The sequence below is a fragment of the Eulemur rufifrons genome, chromosome 7 (genome assembly GCF_041146395.1).
Source record: "Eulemur rufifrons isolate Redbay chromosome 7, OSU_ERuf_1, whole genome shotgun sequence".
In the NCBI taxonomy this organism is placed as follows: Eukaryota; Metazoa; Chordata; class Mammalia; order Primates; family Lemuridae; genus Eulemur; species Eulemur rufifrons.
In genome coordinates, this window is record NC_090989.1 from 82,726,071 (window position 1) to 82,739,703 (window position 13,633).

Below are 13,633 nucleotides of genomic sequence, written 5' to 3' on the forward strand. Positions count from 1 at the left end.
TCATTTGTGCCTGCTCTTATAATAAAAGCTAACAAAAATATTACTCTGAAGAATTATTGTTTGTTAGAAAAACTTTTATTTTATATATTTCCTTTGTGGGGAAACAAATGATAAAAGAAACAGAAATATCAAAGAACTTTCCAGCACTAAGAAAAATAAGAGTTTCCCCTTTTGCTAATGTTGTTTTCCAAACAGTCAAAAATATCTCAAGAAAGTCAATAAGGATATGGGAAAAAGTGATTTTGAAATATTATTTGAAAATAAATAGAATGAAATAATTGCTGGAAGATGTCACAATATGATAATCAACTTCTAAAATTTCACTAATCTTTTCTGTCGTTGCTAAGAATGACTTAGAAGTGTGCAGGCTTAACATAAAGTGTATAAACCACTTATGTGCTTGAATGTATATTGAGTATATATTTCATTTTTGCTGTCTTCATATTGTTTCAAATGATAGATCAATATTGACCCCTTAGTGTGGTTATGTACAGAAAATTGAATTTGAAAGCCTGAACAATTACACATATATATTTCTTGCAATGTTTTAAGCTACTGCCTTCAAAAAAGAAAGAAACCAGCACAGTTGTACTGTAATCAGCTCTGCAGAGCTGCTGATGAGCAAAATTGTACAGTTTCATGAATTGCCAAATCAATTATCTGTCAGGTTCTGAATTCTAGAAGCATTTTCCCACAACCTAGATGGACAAGTCAAAAATAACACAGCCTGATTGTAAGATACCAGCTGAAGGTGGCAGTACGATCTGGGGGAAATCTTGCTTTGATATATGAGGTATTCACTTGACTTGGCAGTGGTTTTAGACACTGTATCTGGCACCAGGGAGATGTCATTTTGGCAGTCCTTCCCATTCTGCTCTCAGACTGTACCACACTTGTGAGACTCGTGGGGTATTATCTCAAAAGCCAAAAGGCTGTAAAGAAAAAAGTTGCTAGCAGGCACTAACATGGGTATCATGACTTTTTTCAGGTAGTAGGTGTAACCTTGAAGAAAAAGTGGCACTGTCTTCAAAAAAGTGACCTGACCCTGGCTTTGGTGGGTTTTTTCTGCAAGAAATAAAAAGCACCGCATGTGTTTATTGTACATCCTTTCTAGCTGACCACTGCTTTGTTCTAGAGTTCAGCATGAAAGGACTAATTTTTGTTTTGTTTTTGTTTGTTTTAGTGAAATGGCATGTCCCTTGCTAATTCTAGCTATTATAGTTGCACACGTAAAAAAAATCTCTCTATGTAGTTTATGGATTGGTAGCATTTCAAATAAATGGTATACTGAAAAATTGACCTGAAATTTTTTGAGATGCTTATCAATTGACATTTTTTTCTTAGCCCATGAAGAGTCTGAATTATTATTTTTAAATAAAATTATACCTTATAACATTAGATTTGCTCTTTTAAATATAGTAGGAATTTAAATATAAGCATGCCACTTTGTTTACTGCTATATTATTAGAATTTCTTGAAGCATGGAAAGAATTTTTCACAAATGATTTTGCTCTTGAAAAAAGTAAGCTGCAAAAATATTTGTTATAAACCATATTTAGTCTATAAATGAGTGTAGCTTATAAAATTGTACTAAGCTTATAGTGTGTAACTTTTCATCCAAATACTTTTTATATTTTGGTAAAATGTCAAAAAATTTAGTAGTGTCATAATAAGTCTTTTCCCAGAATTCAGAATTGTATGCAACTCTATTTTAGGAAGTTCACATTGCTTCATTAAAGAAGAAACCTGGAATCATTATGCACCTTGATTTGTTAAGCAATGAATCATTAAATTTTCATTTATTCTTCTAGAAGTAAGTTATCCTAAGAATTGTGACCATATAAACTTTTCAGAACACATATGAAAATTACTACTGATATATCTCCTGAATAAAATCTTTAACATTTGATATTCCATTTTGGAAATAACACATTATCATTCAGTAATGCTAGTAATAAAGTCAAACCAAAAAAACAAACTTTCAGCATTGTAAACAGATTCACAAATTTTTGAATCTAATAACTATAAAAAACTTTTTCTTTGTTTTCATAAATAAAAGCTACCACTGGCTACATTTTAGAAAGTCAATACCTGAGAGAATGGAATGTTCTGCCCCTAGAGCAAACTTCTAAATACTTAAAGCTCTTGGAAGGCCCAAGATGATGTAATTCTTTTTTTGTTGTTGCATGGACACTATCAAGATTTATTAAGCTCTGGATTTAATATCAACCCTGGCTTTTAATTCCCTTTTTAAACAACAGATCCCCATATTTCCATGTTCGTCTCTTTGCCTATGATATCTCTGTCTGATACATTTGTATTTTAAATAGATTTGCAACACAGATATTCATATGTGCTCTTAGTATAAAATTATTTTCTCCAGGGAGGCTCTGCCCAGAGACCTGAGAAAATGGAAGTTTTTTGTTTTTAAAGTATTTAAAGATTATTTAATTTTTATGTAGCATGAGATGTTTCTAATTGAGTTGGGAAGGTGACATTTTATTTTTTCATATTATGCCATATTTACTCTCAAAAATTTAATACTCTGGTAAACTCAAATAACAAAAAGCCAGCACAATCCCTTACAGTCCATAATTCTTCTTTGAAGCAAATAATGTAGGGATATGTATGGATGTGTATATATCTGTACACACCCATATGTGTATATATATATATATATATATATGCCTCAATGTTAATTATCCTTTACTTACATCTGGATTTATGGGGTTCTCAAATTAAAAGATATGTCTAAAATTCTATTAAAATTATTTGGCCTCAAAACATTGAGCGCTGCGGTATTTTTTTCCTCCAAGGTCATACTATCTCCACAAAACAAGCTGGGTAAATTCCTGTTATGTCAAGACACTGAAGGATTTTTAGAGATTTGATAACATTTTTACTCTTTTTATGCCAACCCACTCAAAAACGACAAAGATTCCAGAGACCAACCAACAAAAGCCCTCAGTGGGAGTCAGATCCTGATCCTAATCCTTGTCCCAAACCCCTCACCGTCATTCAAAATATTTAGGGATTATATAGTGATAATTTATAAATGAGCATAACAGGCAACCCACAGTGTTTTTAAATTGATATTATTTTCAAATGTTCATGTCATGTTAATTGCTTTAAAATATATTATACATATAAAATACTATGTTAAAATTAAATATAATACGTCAGCTGTAAAGGTGAAAAAGTAGCTAACTAAAAGTTCACAAATAATCTTTTTTCAGATTTTGTGTGTTTTCTCCTCAGCCAAAAGCCTCAAGATTCACTTGCAGCAGCCTACCTCTTCAATTATGTTGGATTGCTCTTTAAACATTAGAATATCTTGTAATAAATAATAAGTTAAAGATTTCTCCTGACACAAGTCATTGTTGATTTCACTGTTATAGGGAAAAGGCTCTAGGGCGGCAGATAAGGCTGTTGCCATGGTGATGAAGGAGATACCGAGGGAGGAGTCTGCTGAAGAAAAGCCCCTCCTTACTATGACATCACAGGTGGGCAGACCCATAGGGGAAGCTGACATATGTTAATATCTCAGACATTGTGATTTTTAACTAGAAAAGAAAACATTAACTCTTGAACCAATTTTTTTAAAAAGACAGTTTCAATGAAACAACTGTACAAATATAAATGAAAATGAAAATTGCTAAAAGAAGAAAATTTGTCCTCTAGTTATTTATTTGTGGATATCAATTTTCATTACTTAACTTTAGTTAAAAAAAAAAAAGAAAGAAAATGTATGTGCGAGTAAAACATGCTACTTCTTTATAAAGGAGTCTTGTTAACAATTTTGGGAAAGAAATAGCAATTAAGATAATGGTACATTTGAACAACCAAAAGCAATCAAATTCCTATGAATAAATGTAAGTTATATTTTATACATATGTCAGTTTACCAGTAGAATATCTAAATTTTCTTAAATGTTAAATATATTTATGTTGTGACTATGCATACTACATATATGTCTATACATATTTATGTGGATAACTAATTTACAGGAATGAGACAGAAGTCCCTGAGTCCCCATGCAGAAAATGGCATTTGTGACCCCTCTTATACTTAGTGACCTTGAGAACAAAAATATCATCTCTATTATAAGCACAGGAGGGCCATTTTCAGCATTTATTATAACAAGTATAGAAAAAAGTTTGCATTTGTATGCAAAGACATGCTGAGACTGTGAATCCTGTATGTCCTCAGGGACTTTTGAAACACCCTGTAAAATCTACATAAATATGTATAATATACTCATCACCACTTTGTGGAACTACAAGTTTTAAATTTTTAAATGGAAAATATTTTTACTTGCATTTATCTTATAATTTAGATTAGATTGTTATTTTAAACATTTCATTTTTTCCATAATGCAATAGTAAATGTAGTGATTCAGTTCCGATTATATGAACATGCCTAGAATTCGAAAAATGTCCATTTACAATCCTCATGAAAGACATTTATATCAAAAGCTAAATTGTGGCAACTTATTTTTAGAATATCAGCAGATCTCATCACCAGCTGCTGCCAACATGTGTGGTTTTATTTTATCCTAAATGCTATGTTGTAAGTAATAAAAATTGTAACATATTAACATCAATATTGAATAATTTTTTTTAAAGTTATTAAGAATTCCCAGGACTTAGGGATAAATTTTATGTTGTCAGTTTTTTTAATCCATAAAAAAGAGATGTTTCTTCCCAATGACACCTAGTAGTAGTTGGAAAGAAATGTGCTTGATATTTACCAAATTCCTCATTCTTTCCTTAATTTACATAATAAAACATATACAGTTTTACACTGATTTCCCGCCAGTGAGAGTCAGACTTTTGTAGACTCCCATTTCAAAAAAAAGCCCACAGTCCCTCAGGTGAATGCTATGGGAGGTGAGAACTACTTGGAGTTCTCTGCTAATGATACAGCCATCTGCAAACGTAGGTAAGACCTATCCAAATTTGCAACTGGCACAGTTGTGCTATAATATATCATCTCAAGACTTCAAAATATAGGATAGGCTCCAGCCGCCAAAATTCATTTTCCCCAAAGTCATGCATTGCTATGTACTTTCCAGTAATCTTTTTCAAGTATCCAAAATTACCATTATAACCTAAGCTTCAATTTAAATTTTAATGCAAAATATTATTTTGATTTTTTAATTTAGAAAAATTTGTGATTATTACCATTTTCTCATATTCAGAACATTTGTCTGTACCAAGTTCCTTCTTTAATCCCTAATGTTGCATTAACTGTTTTTGAGGTACTAGTTACAATTTTACTGCATGAAGATTATATAATGCTTTCTTTGATATATCATATTCTTATTGCATACTGGCCAGTTTATGAATCAGCAAACAGAGTTCTGATTCATAAAATTTAATGCACCTGTTATGTTGATAATATTACATAATTAATTCAGTGACAGCTGTGATACAATTATTTCTCAGTCAAGTGCAGTTTTATTAGTTAATATACTTTTTCCACTATACACAAGTGGCTTCTTCCCTGCCATGCACCAGTGGCGTGCACAAGCCAAAAAGATGCAGAATGATCTGAAAAAGTGAGTACTTCTCATGGCAACCATAGCATCCAATCAGTGTGCCATACCACATTCTTACTTGTTATCCTGTGTGAATGTACTAGTGTCTTGACACGTGTTTGTCCCAGTGTCTCCTGTAAAGCCCCTTATGACATAGTGCTACATAATGCTGAATACATCAACTCATCTTCATCGCTGGTATGTTGATGCCAGCTGCTCATGTCATAGATCCCAGATATGTCTGAAGCTAATTGCTGCTCTCTCAATAATGTCTTTGGGACAATCACAGTAGATAAAATACAAAATCAATCACTGAAACACTGAGCCCTTACCTTGTATAGTAACTGTTCACTCCACAGATTGCAAGTGTAGAATAGTTCTATATTCCAGCATTTTTTATTATGTGATTATTATGGTGTGTTCCTCAACTTTTAAAGGGATTAAATCAAACAATACTCCAGTAAAGCCATCTATAGTATATTGAAAAAACCAAACAAAGCAGAAGAGTTGGCCAGATGACCTGAACTGAAAAATTACTGGACCACTGAGAGTTGCTTTTTTTGTTAACATACTTATTACTTCTGTATTAACAAACAATATGTCAAGCGCTTCGTAGAAGCTCAAGTTCATGCTGTCCTAGACTAACAGTTAAATCAAACCACATGTAAATAAGTGTGTGTTGATGAAAGGTTTGAAGAAAAAGTATGTGAATCATCAAGTCTTTGAGGAAAACAAGTTTCTCTAGCCCTGTACTGTCCGGTTCAGGAGCCACTAGCCACACGTGTCCACTCAGCACTTTGTGGCTACTGTACATTGAAATGTGCTGCAAGTATAAGATACACACCAGATTTTAAAAACTTAATCCAAAAAGATAGTGTAAACTATCACATTAATAATTTTTATGTTGATCATATGTTGAAACTATAATATTTTAGCTATGTTGGGTTAAGCCAAATATATTAAAATTAATTTCATTTGTTTTGTTTCAGTTTTTTAAAGGTGGCTATTGGAAAATTTTAAATTATAAGGTTCTCATTATATTTCTATTAAACAGCACTGCTCTAAACTATAATAATACACAAATTTAATTTGAGGATAGATGGGAAAACTGTGTACCAGAAGATTGATTATATCATAGGAAAAAAATGTATTATCTTTATGAGAATGAAATGACTTTAGTGAATATTTTTCTCTCATAAAGAACCTTCAGAAATTTTCATTTTGGCCATATCTCCTGGGTACTTTCTTTTGGCAAGGTATATACCCCATTCATTTTTGCCTATAGAGCAGCGTTTTAAAACGGTGTTCCAGGTCTCTTTTTGTTGAGGGACTTTTTTTATTCAAACCTAGCCCTTGTTTTTCTGTCACCACCCCTGTACTCTGATATTGATTTAATTTTTATGCCTGATAAAGATAAAAAGAGTAATGTCCTCAACTGGAAGACTTCTCAAGAATACTAAATACGGCCTTGTTTGGGCTTCTATTAGTAACTTACAACAGTTGCCTTAAGTCCTCAGGCCTGCCTTAGTGTTAGTTCCACTCAACCTGTAAATGGTAATATCTGTTCATTTCCCTATGAATAGATTCACATCTTATAAATCTAACTATCCCATCAGGAAAATATGTGTAGTCAGTTAGCTGACATTTAAATCAAGTGAAAGAGTTGCAAGTTATCACATGGTTATCCTTTACCAGAAGATGCAGGGCACATATACCTAGGGTCTGGGGGTGTGGCAGGGGCCACATGCGGCCTTCTGGATCCTTGAGTGTGACCTTTGGACTGATTCCAAACTTCACAGAACAAATCCTTTTAATAAATCCTGTTAAGAAAGGGATTTGTTCTGTGAAGTTTGGATCTGGTCTAGGGGCCACATGTGGCCTTGAGACTGCAGGTTCCCCACACCTAGATATCTGAGGTATGTATGGTAGTGATTTAGTTGTCTTGTCTTTTCAATAAATTGAGTCAGTTTATTTAGTTTTAATAATAACGAATCTCTCGCAATATGGTCACTATTTTGCTGGGCATTGCATAAATTTCTAAACTTGGATAGGATTAATAAGGCCATGAACAAGTAGTTCAATTACAAAATTGTGAATGAAAGTCTACTTCACAAATGGCACATACTTTAAATCAACAATATCACAGATAAAGGAATTTTCAAAATGCACAAAGATATACCTATTCAAAGTATATTGGTGTTTTGTTCATATAGAAACAAAATGATCTTAAAATTTTTCAATTATTTAAATGAAGTAAGAAGACATAGCATATTATTACAAGTTTATAAAATCAACATTACAAATATGAGATGTTTGTCAATGGTTTCTTAACTTATTAGCTTTAATGTTTTAACTTTTAAAATTATTCTTAAAGTACTAAAATGCTTAAGTATGAAAACAGAATGTTTTACCTTAAACTAAAACAACATTTCAAGATTATCTATCTGGAATGTAAAATTATGGAGTAATGTATTATCATCTCTTCCAGACATTGTTTTTATCATCTAAAATATATTTTGCTTCAGGGTTAATTCTTAGTGATACGTTATTACAAACCTTTATCTCTATATTTTTTAATGAAGCATCTAAGCAATTTATTTCTTTAAAGGTAAATTTAGATTTAAGTCACAAAACAAGCAATATAAACACACACAAGTATTTAAAAGCAAATTACTTTTCTTTTGTTAATTAGGTCCTGGTAGCTTAGATCATTTAATAATTTAATTTTTAAACATTGAAATTAGAGAAATCTAAGTTGAACTAAGGCAAATGTATTTTCAGATAAAGTTTTAATACAGACAATAATCCGTTAGAGCTGGATGATACAGTCTGCATTTGTTCAACACAAAGAAAGCACTATATTGATAAATGAAGCAATTTGGCTGTGTCATAGCTAATAGTAGCCACATCAATTGACCAGTCTGAATAAGTCATAATTCAACTGAATTCATTTGATTAAATATTTGATTACAAGGAAAGCGTAAAGGTTCAATAGTCTTTTGAATACTGATTGACAAGAAACCCTTACATGCACGTTCTTACCTATCTTCTCCTAAACAAAGGAATTTTCTTTTGTTTCTGTGTTCATTGAGCACTTAAAAATTTTCCCTCAAAATCTACAGATTTGAATCTCTGAATTAAAATCACTGAGAGGAGTAATAGGGTTGTGTCTTGAAGTGTTACTGGCCTCCCATTCACATTGGTCCAGGTCATTCTTCCAAGTGTTCGATGGTGTGGATCAGGCTAATTTCAATTTTTCTCATAGGCATTCACTTTTGGCATTCTTAACCTCTTGGCAGAAAGCCTTAACATCCTTGGTGGAAGGCTTGCATTTGGAAATGTTTCTTGAGGTACCACTAGGTCTCCAAACATTTAAAAGATGTGACTGGGAGGAAATGGGATGTTTCGTTTAAAACCTGCAAGGAAACTGGTAAACATTTCTGAGGACCGCTGACCTCTCTGTGACTTGATCAAACCCAGTATGAAATTAAAAATGCCCCTGCAGTCTCTCTTTTGTACAATTCACCATTCCGTTACACTGTATAAAATCAGTCAACTGCTACTATAGGATGCAAAAAATACTTCGATGAGGTCTCCACCCTGCAGGAGATCACAGTCTAGTGGGGAGGGAAACAGACAAAACTAAGATTCTGGTACCAGGTAAAGTGTGGGAGCGTGGAAGTGCTAGATAGAGGAACTCACTGGCTGACACCGAGGAAGGTTCCTAGACAATGTGTCAGTTGAATGGGGTCCTAAAGAGAAATGAGAATCTGTCACCATTAGAAGGGTCTTTGAACTGATCCAAATATTGAAAAGAGGCCAGAGGAAGATAAGAAATGAAAAATGAAAATATAAACAAAGTCCTTAGCAAATAATGGAATGAGTGGATCATTTCAACTCAGCTATGATAATCTGATTAGACAAAAATTGCAATCACTCCAACTTAGCTATTAAAAAAAATTAGAAAACTTTGACTCACCTTTTATTATTTTTATAACATCAATGTACTCTATATCCAAAGGATGAAATGGGAGAAGTTCATAAAGTATTTTCAGACTAAAGGAAGTAATGCTAAGAGAAAGTCAATAAACCTTGTCTTACCAATGATAAGGAAAGAGTAAATGGCACGCAATTTGGAAATAACTCCTAGAGGGACAGCTTGGGGAATACAGTTCAGTCGGAATTTTATTTTATGACCAGAAGATTTATTTATTCTCAAATAACCGAAGGTAAAACCATACACTTGTTTGAAAATGAGGGTGGGCATGGGAAAACTAATCTGTACAAATAAAAATAAAATGGCACTTCCTATGGCTAAAATACTCATTCCTAAATTCATCCAATTGTAAACACAGTTATAAACTGGACTAAGATAGATATTTTTATGTCTTCAGCTTCTGCAAAGTCACTGTCTCATTTGGTAGCCATTTATTGAACCCTTTTTATATGTAAGCATGCTGTTTGAAGCTATGAATGATATAAACTTGAGTAAGGTATAGTCTCTGACCTCAGGGCTCATAAAAGATTTCTTTATCTTCATAACATCTCCTGTTTCATCTTCCATATCTCCATTAAAACCAAAAATCTTTCAGTTCAGTTTCAATTACCTTTTCATGCTATCGGTCATCTGGCCTTCCACCTATGGGCCCTTTCGTTACCCTCTACTCCAGCCCGAGAATTTCCCAACAGTTAAACTGTGTTCCAGCTTGAAAACCACTGACTCAGAAAGGATTATAGTTTGTTACTCCCTCTTTGCTTCGTCCTTATGGAAGAAAGTCACAGGAGCAGCTTAGCTGTAGGAGTTGGGCAGTCGTAAAAATTCCAACAGTCCAGGTGTGAACCATGTTTAGAAACAAGACAGTGGGTGTGGAAGAGACACGGAACTCATGAGGCAGCAGCCTAGGAGACTGGAAAGGCCACAGCTTTGTCCTGGGCTCCCTGGCTCTCTCCAGAACAACCTCCCGTTTGCTGAGTAATTCTGAGCACGCTAGAGGTACTTTCTCCAGTAAATGCATCTGAAGTTTGAATGAGGAGAGAGACTCCAAAAACAAAAACATCCTCTTACCTTTGATAAAGCAGACCTGCCTAAAAGGACAGACCTTTTGTTGAATTGTGCCTTTTCTCTGTTTTCCCATTGATGTTTATGGTGACAAAGGTCTTACTTTCTAGAATTCATTTATCAGATTTAGATACAGTTTCTCAGCACTTACTACTAAATGTGTCTACAGAAATCTAACACCCTGATCTTTAGCGCTATAGGTAATATAGGCCCATTCCACACATGTATGCACAGAGCTGCGATTTGGGGATAAATTCTTAGTCTTTCTTTTTCTTTTTTTTTTTTTTTGCAAAGGCATCTAATTTTATCCAAAGTAAAGAAAGAGTATAAGGGAACATTTCGTGGAATATAGTTCATGCTTATCTATATAACAATTGATATTTCTCAAAATCATGACTAAGAGGACTCAGTTGTTCTTAGTTATCTGTCAGTGAAATCAGACTTTTCTTCAGAGAAATGGTAACTTTTCTTCAAAGAGATAGTTCTGACATCATACATATTCATACTTTTATTATTTTTGTTTTATTTAGAGACACCATATTGCCCTGTCACCCAGGCTAGAGTGCAATGGAATGATCATAGCCCACTGCAGCCTTGAACTCCTGGGCTCAAGGGGTCCTCCTGCCTCAGCCTCCAGAGTAGTTAGTACTACAGGTGCATATTACCACACCAGGCTAATTTTTTATGTTTTTGTAGAGATGGGGTCTTGCTATGTTGCCCAGACTGGTCTCAAACTTCTGGCCTCAAGGAATTCTCTCACCTTGGCCTCCTAGTGCTGGGATTACAGGCATGAGCCCCTGGGCCTGGTTCATAGTCATAATTTTAAAGTCACAGTTGTATTGGTTGAGTTTAATCTTTGCACCTTATACACTTCATCTAATGGGTCAATAAGACCTAGAACCAGAAGCCAGAAATCAAAATGCCCTGCTTAAAAAATGTAAGCCTGTTACAATAACTTCTATGAGTATAGTGTGGTGCCATATTTGATGGTGACCTGCATCCTCCATGCATGCTTATGACACAGCAGAATTCAGATCAGATCTCACTTGACAGCCATAAGAAGGCCACAGTCTGGAGGTGGGCATTGTTTGTAAAGTTAGAACCACATCACAATGGTGCTATCACACCTCATGTGTTCATTACATTAAGCACATATAGTTAAAAGAGCAGATTCTACCAGGAAATATACATTAATGTAAGGCTCCATCAAAAACTGTTAGATGCACACAATTCGTACATGAACTAACAATATAAATGAGATACAGATTCTGGGACACTAATCACATTTTCAGATGAGCTCACAGAATCACTGATGTTTGGCCATTTCATCATTTTCTAGTGTATTACATTCTAGACCAGTGCTTTCAACTACATTTCCAGATAATAAAATTGAGTTTTATGCCAGAAAATATTACAAATCACTCCTAAACTCAAATAGACCATGGCATTTACAAAAACTTGAATATATTTTATTCCAGAAACATGAGAGGCTCATAGTCCTGCAACATTTAAAGACACATCAATAGAAAGAGAAGGGGTGGTACCCAAAAATGTTCAAATTCAGAAAACAAAATGCAAAGGGACTCAAAGTTTCACTCATGGGTTAAAGTAGCATCCTAAAAAAAGATTAAAACCAAAAAAAAAAACCAGACCTTGGATAATCTGATTCCCAGCAAAATCTGTGAGTTTTTATACATAGTTACACTAAAACTTGTAACAATGGAGGAAATGTCTATCACTGTAACTTGAACACTAAAAGAAGAGGAGGATTCTCAATGCTTATCCCTCACTAACGTCCACAAATATGTGTGAAAATAAATTGCCAACTCTGTGCCAAAATCTTAAACTCTAATGGAGATAGGAAATTTATCCATGTTTAAATGAGATTTAAACATCCATAAACAGCATGAATATGTTAAAGTACCAAATGTGTCACTTGGCTTCCAGGTTCCAAATGATCACAAATGCTTCCATATTGCTCTTTCAAAAATAATAGAATTACATTTTTTCTTCTCATATTTACCATTGTTTAGGTCCCTTGCCACCTTCCATCAGCTCTAAGCTATAAACACTGACACTGTGCCAAAGAAACAGTAAAGAGTGAGTAGCGTAATATAAAATATTTTGATCTGGTGATACTCCAAAGCACTTGGTTTCTTATTTCATGGGTCTCTTAAAATACACCTTTACAAATAAGTCCTTCAAAATCTAGAGATTATGAGGAACATCTTTTCCCTATGACAGGTAGAAAAGTAGATGGCTATGACCATTTTAAGAAAAGCCAATATAAAAACCCCTGAAAAACTAAGACAGTTAATTAGGGATTAACCACTTGTGTATTTTCTCCCTTAACCATAGAAACATAATTTGAGGAAGTGTGGATTCAAAGAGGTACAGAATAAACTGAAAGTAAATAGTTGGCTGCCACTGATAATTGGAGATCCCCTAAAAATCAAACAGAAAGATTGCTGAAATTAGAGAACAAGCTAATGGGAAAACATACTGAATTTGCAGAAATCTGTTTTACATACAAATTTTTCACAAACTTGCCTACTGGATACCTGTACAGTTAATATAACAATATTTTCTAATCTCCCAAAATAATATTTGTTATGCACTACGAAAGCATTCCAAGGAACTGTAGGGGGTGTGTTTTAGGTGACTGGAGCTTTTGAAGAGAGGGAGAAAAAGCAAGTGTTTATCCACGCACACTGATCCGTGTATTTGCACTTACCGCATAAACCCTGACCAATCCTACCCAGAACATGTCAGCTCCGAGTCTGAAGCCATTGTTCCAGGGTCTCAGGAGGAGCTTTTGTCCAAGTAAGGAGTGGGATTGGCCCTTCGCAACTATGATTCAATAAGTGTCATTTTCTACATATTAAAATTAGAGGATAATTCTAAAACTATTCCAGGAGGAGAGAAAGGCTTGAGCTTTAAAAATTGAAGTTGGCTGCATCAAAAATATGTTGACAGTGCTAAAAAGCTCATTCCCCACCCCTTGATATTTTTTTTCTTTCTGGCCCCACCCCATT

The 13,633-nt window shown here is 34.0% G+C and overlaps 1 protein-coding gene across 8 annotated transcripts in view; it reads left to right on the top strand.

Moving 5' to 3' along the window:
- PEX5L (peroxisomal biogenesis factor 5 like) overlaps positions 1-13,633 on the top strand; it is a 164,340-nt gene that overhangs the window by 70,887 nt on the left and 79,820 nt on the right. For 2 of the 8 annotated variants that reach the window (XM_069472887.1, XM_069472890.1), the window contains exon 4: positions 3,399-3,503. The exons of 2 other annotated variants lie outside the window; for them this stretch is intronic. In XM_069472887.1, coding sequence (XP_069328988.1) covers positions 3,399-3,503 — 105 coding nt within the window. Of the gene's footprint in view, positions 1-985; positions 1,055-3,398; positions 3,504-13,363; positions 13,422-13,633 lie in introns of those variants that run through there. 4 more of the 8 variants (XM_069472893.1, XM_069472894.1, XM_069472895.1 and 1 more) reach the window with 4 other exon arrangements.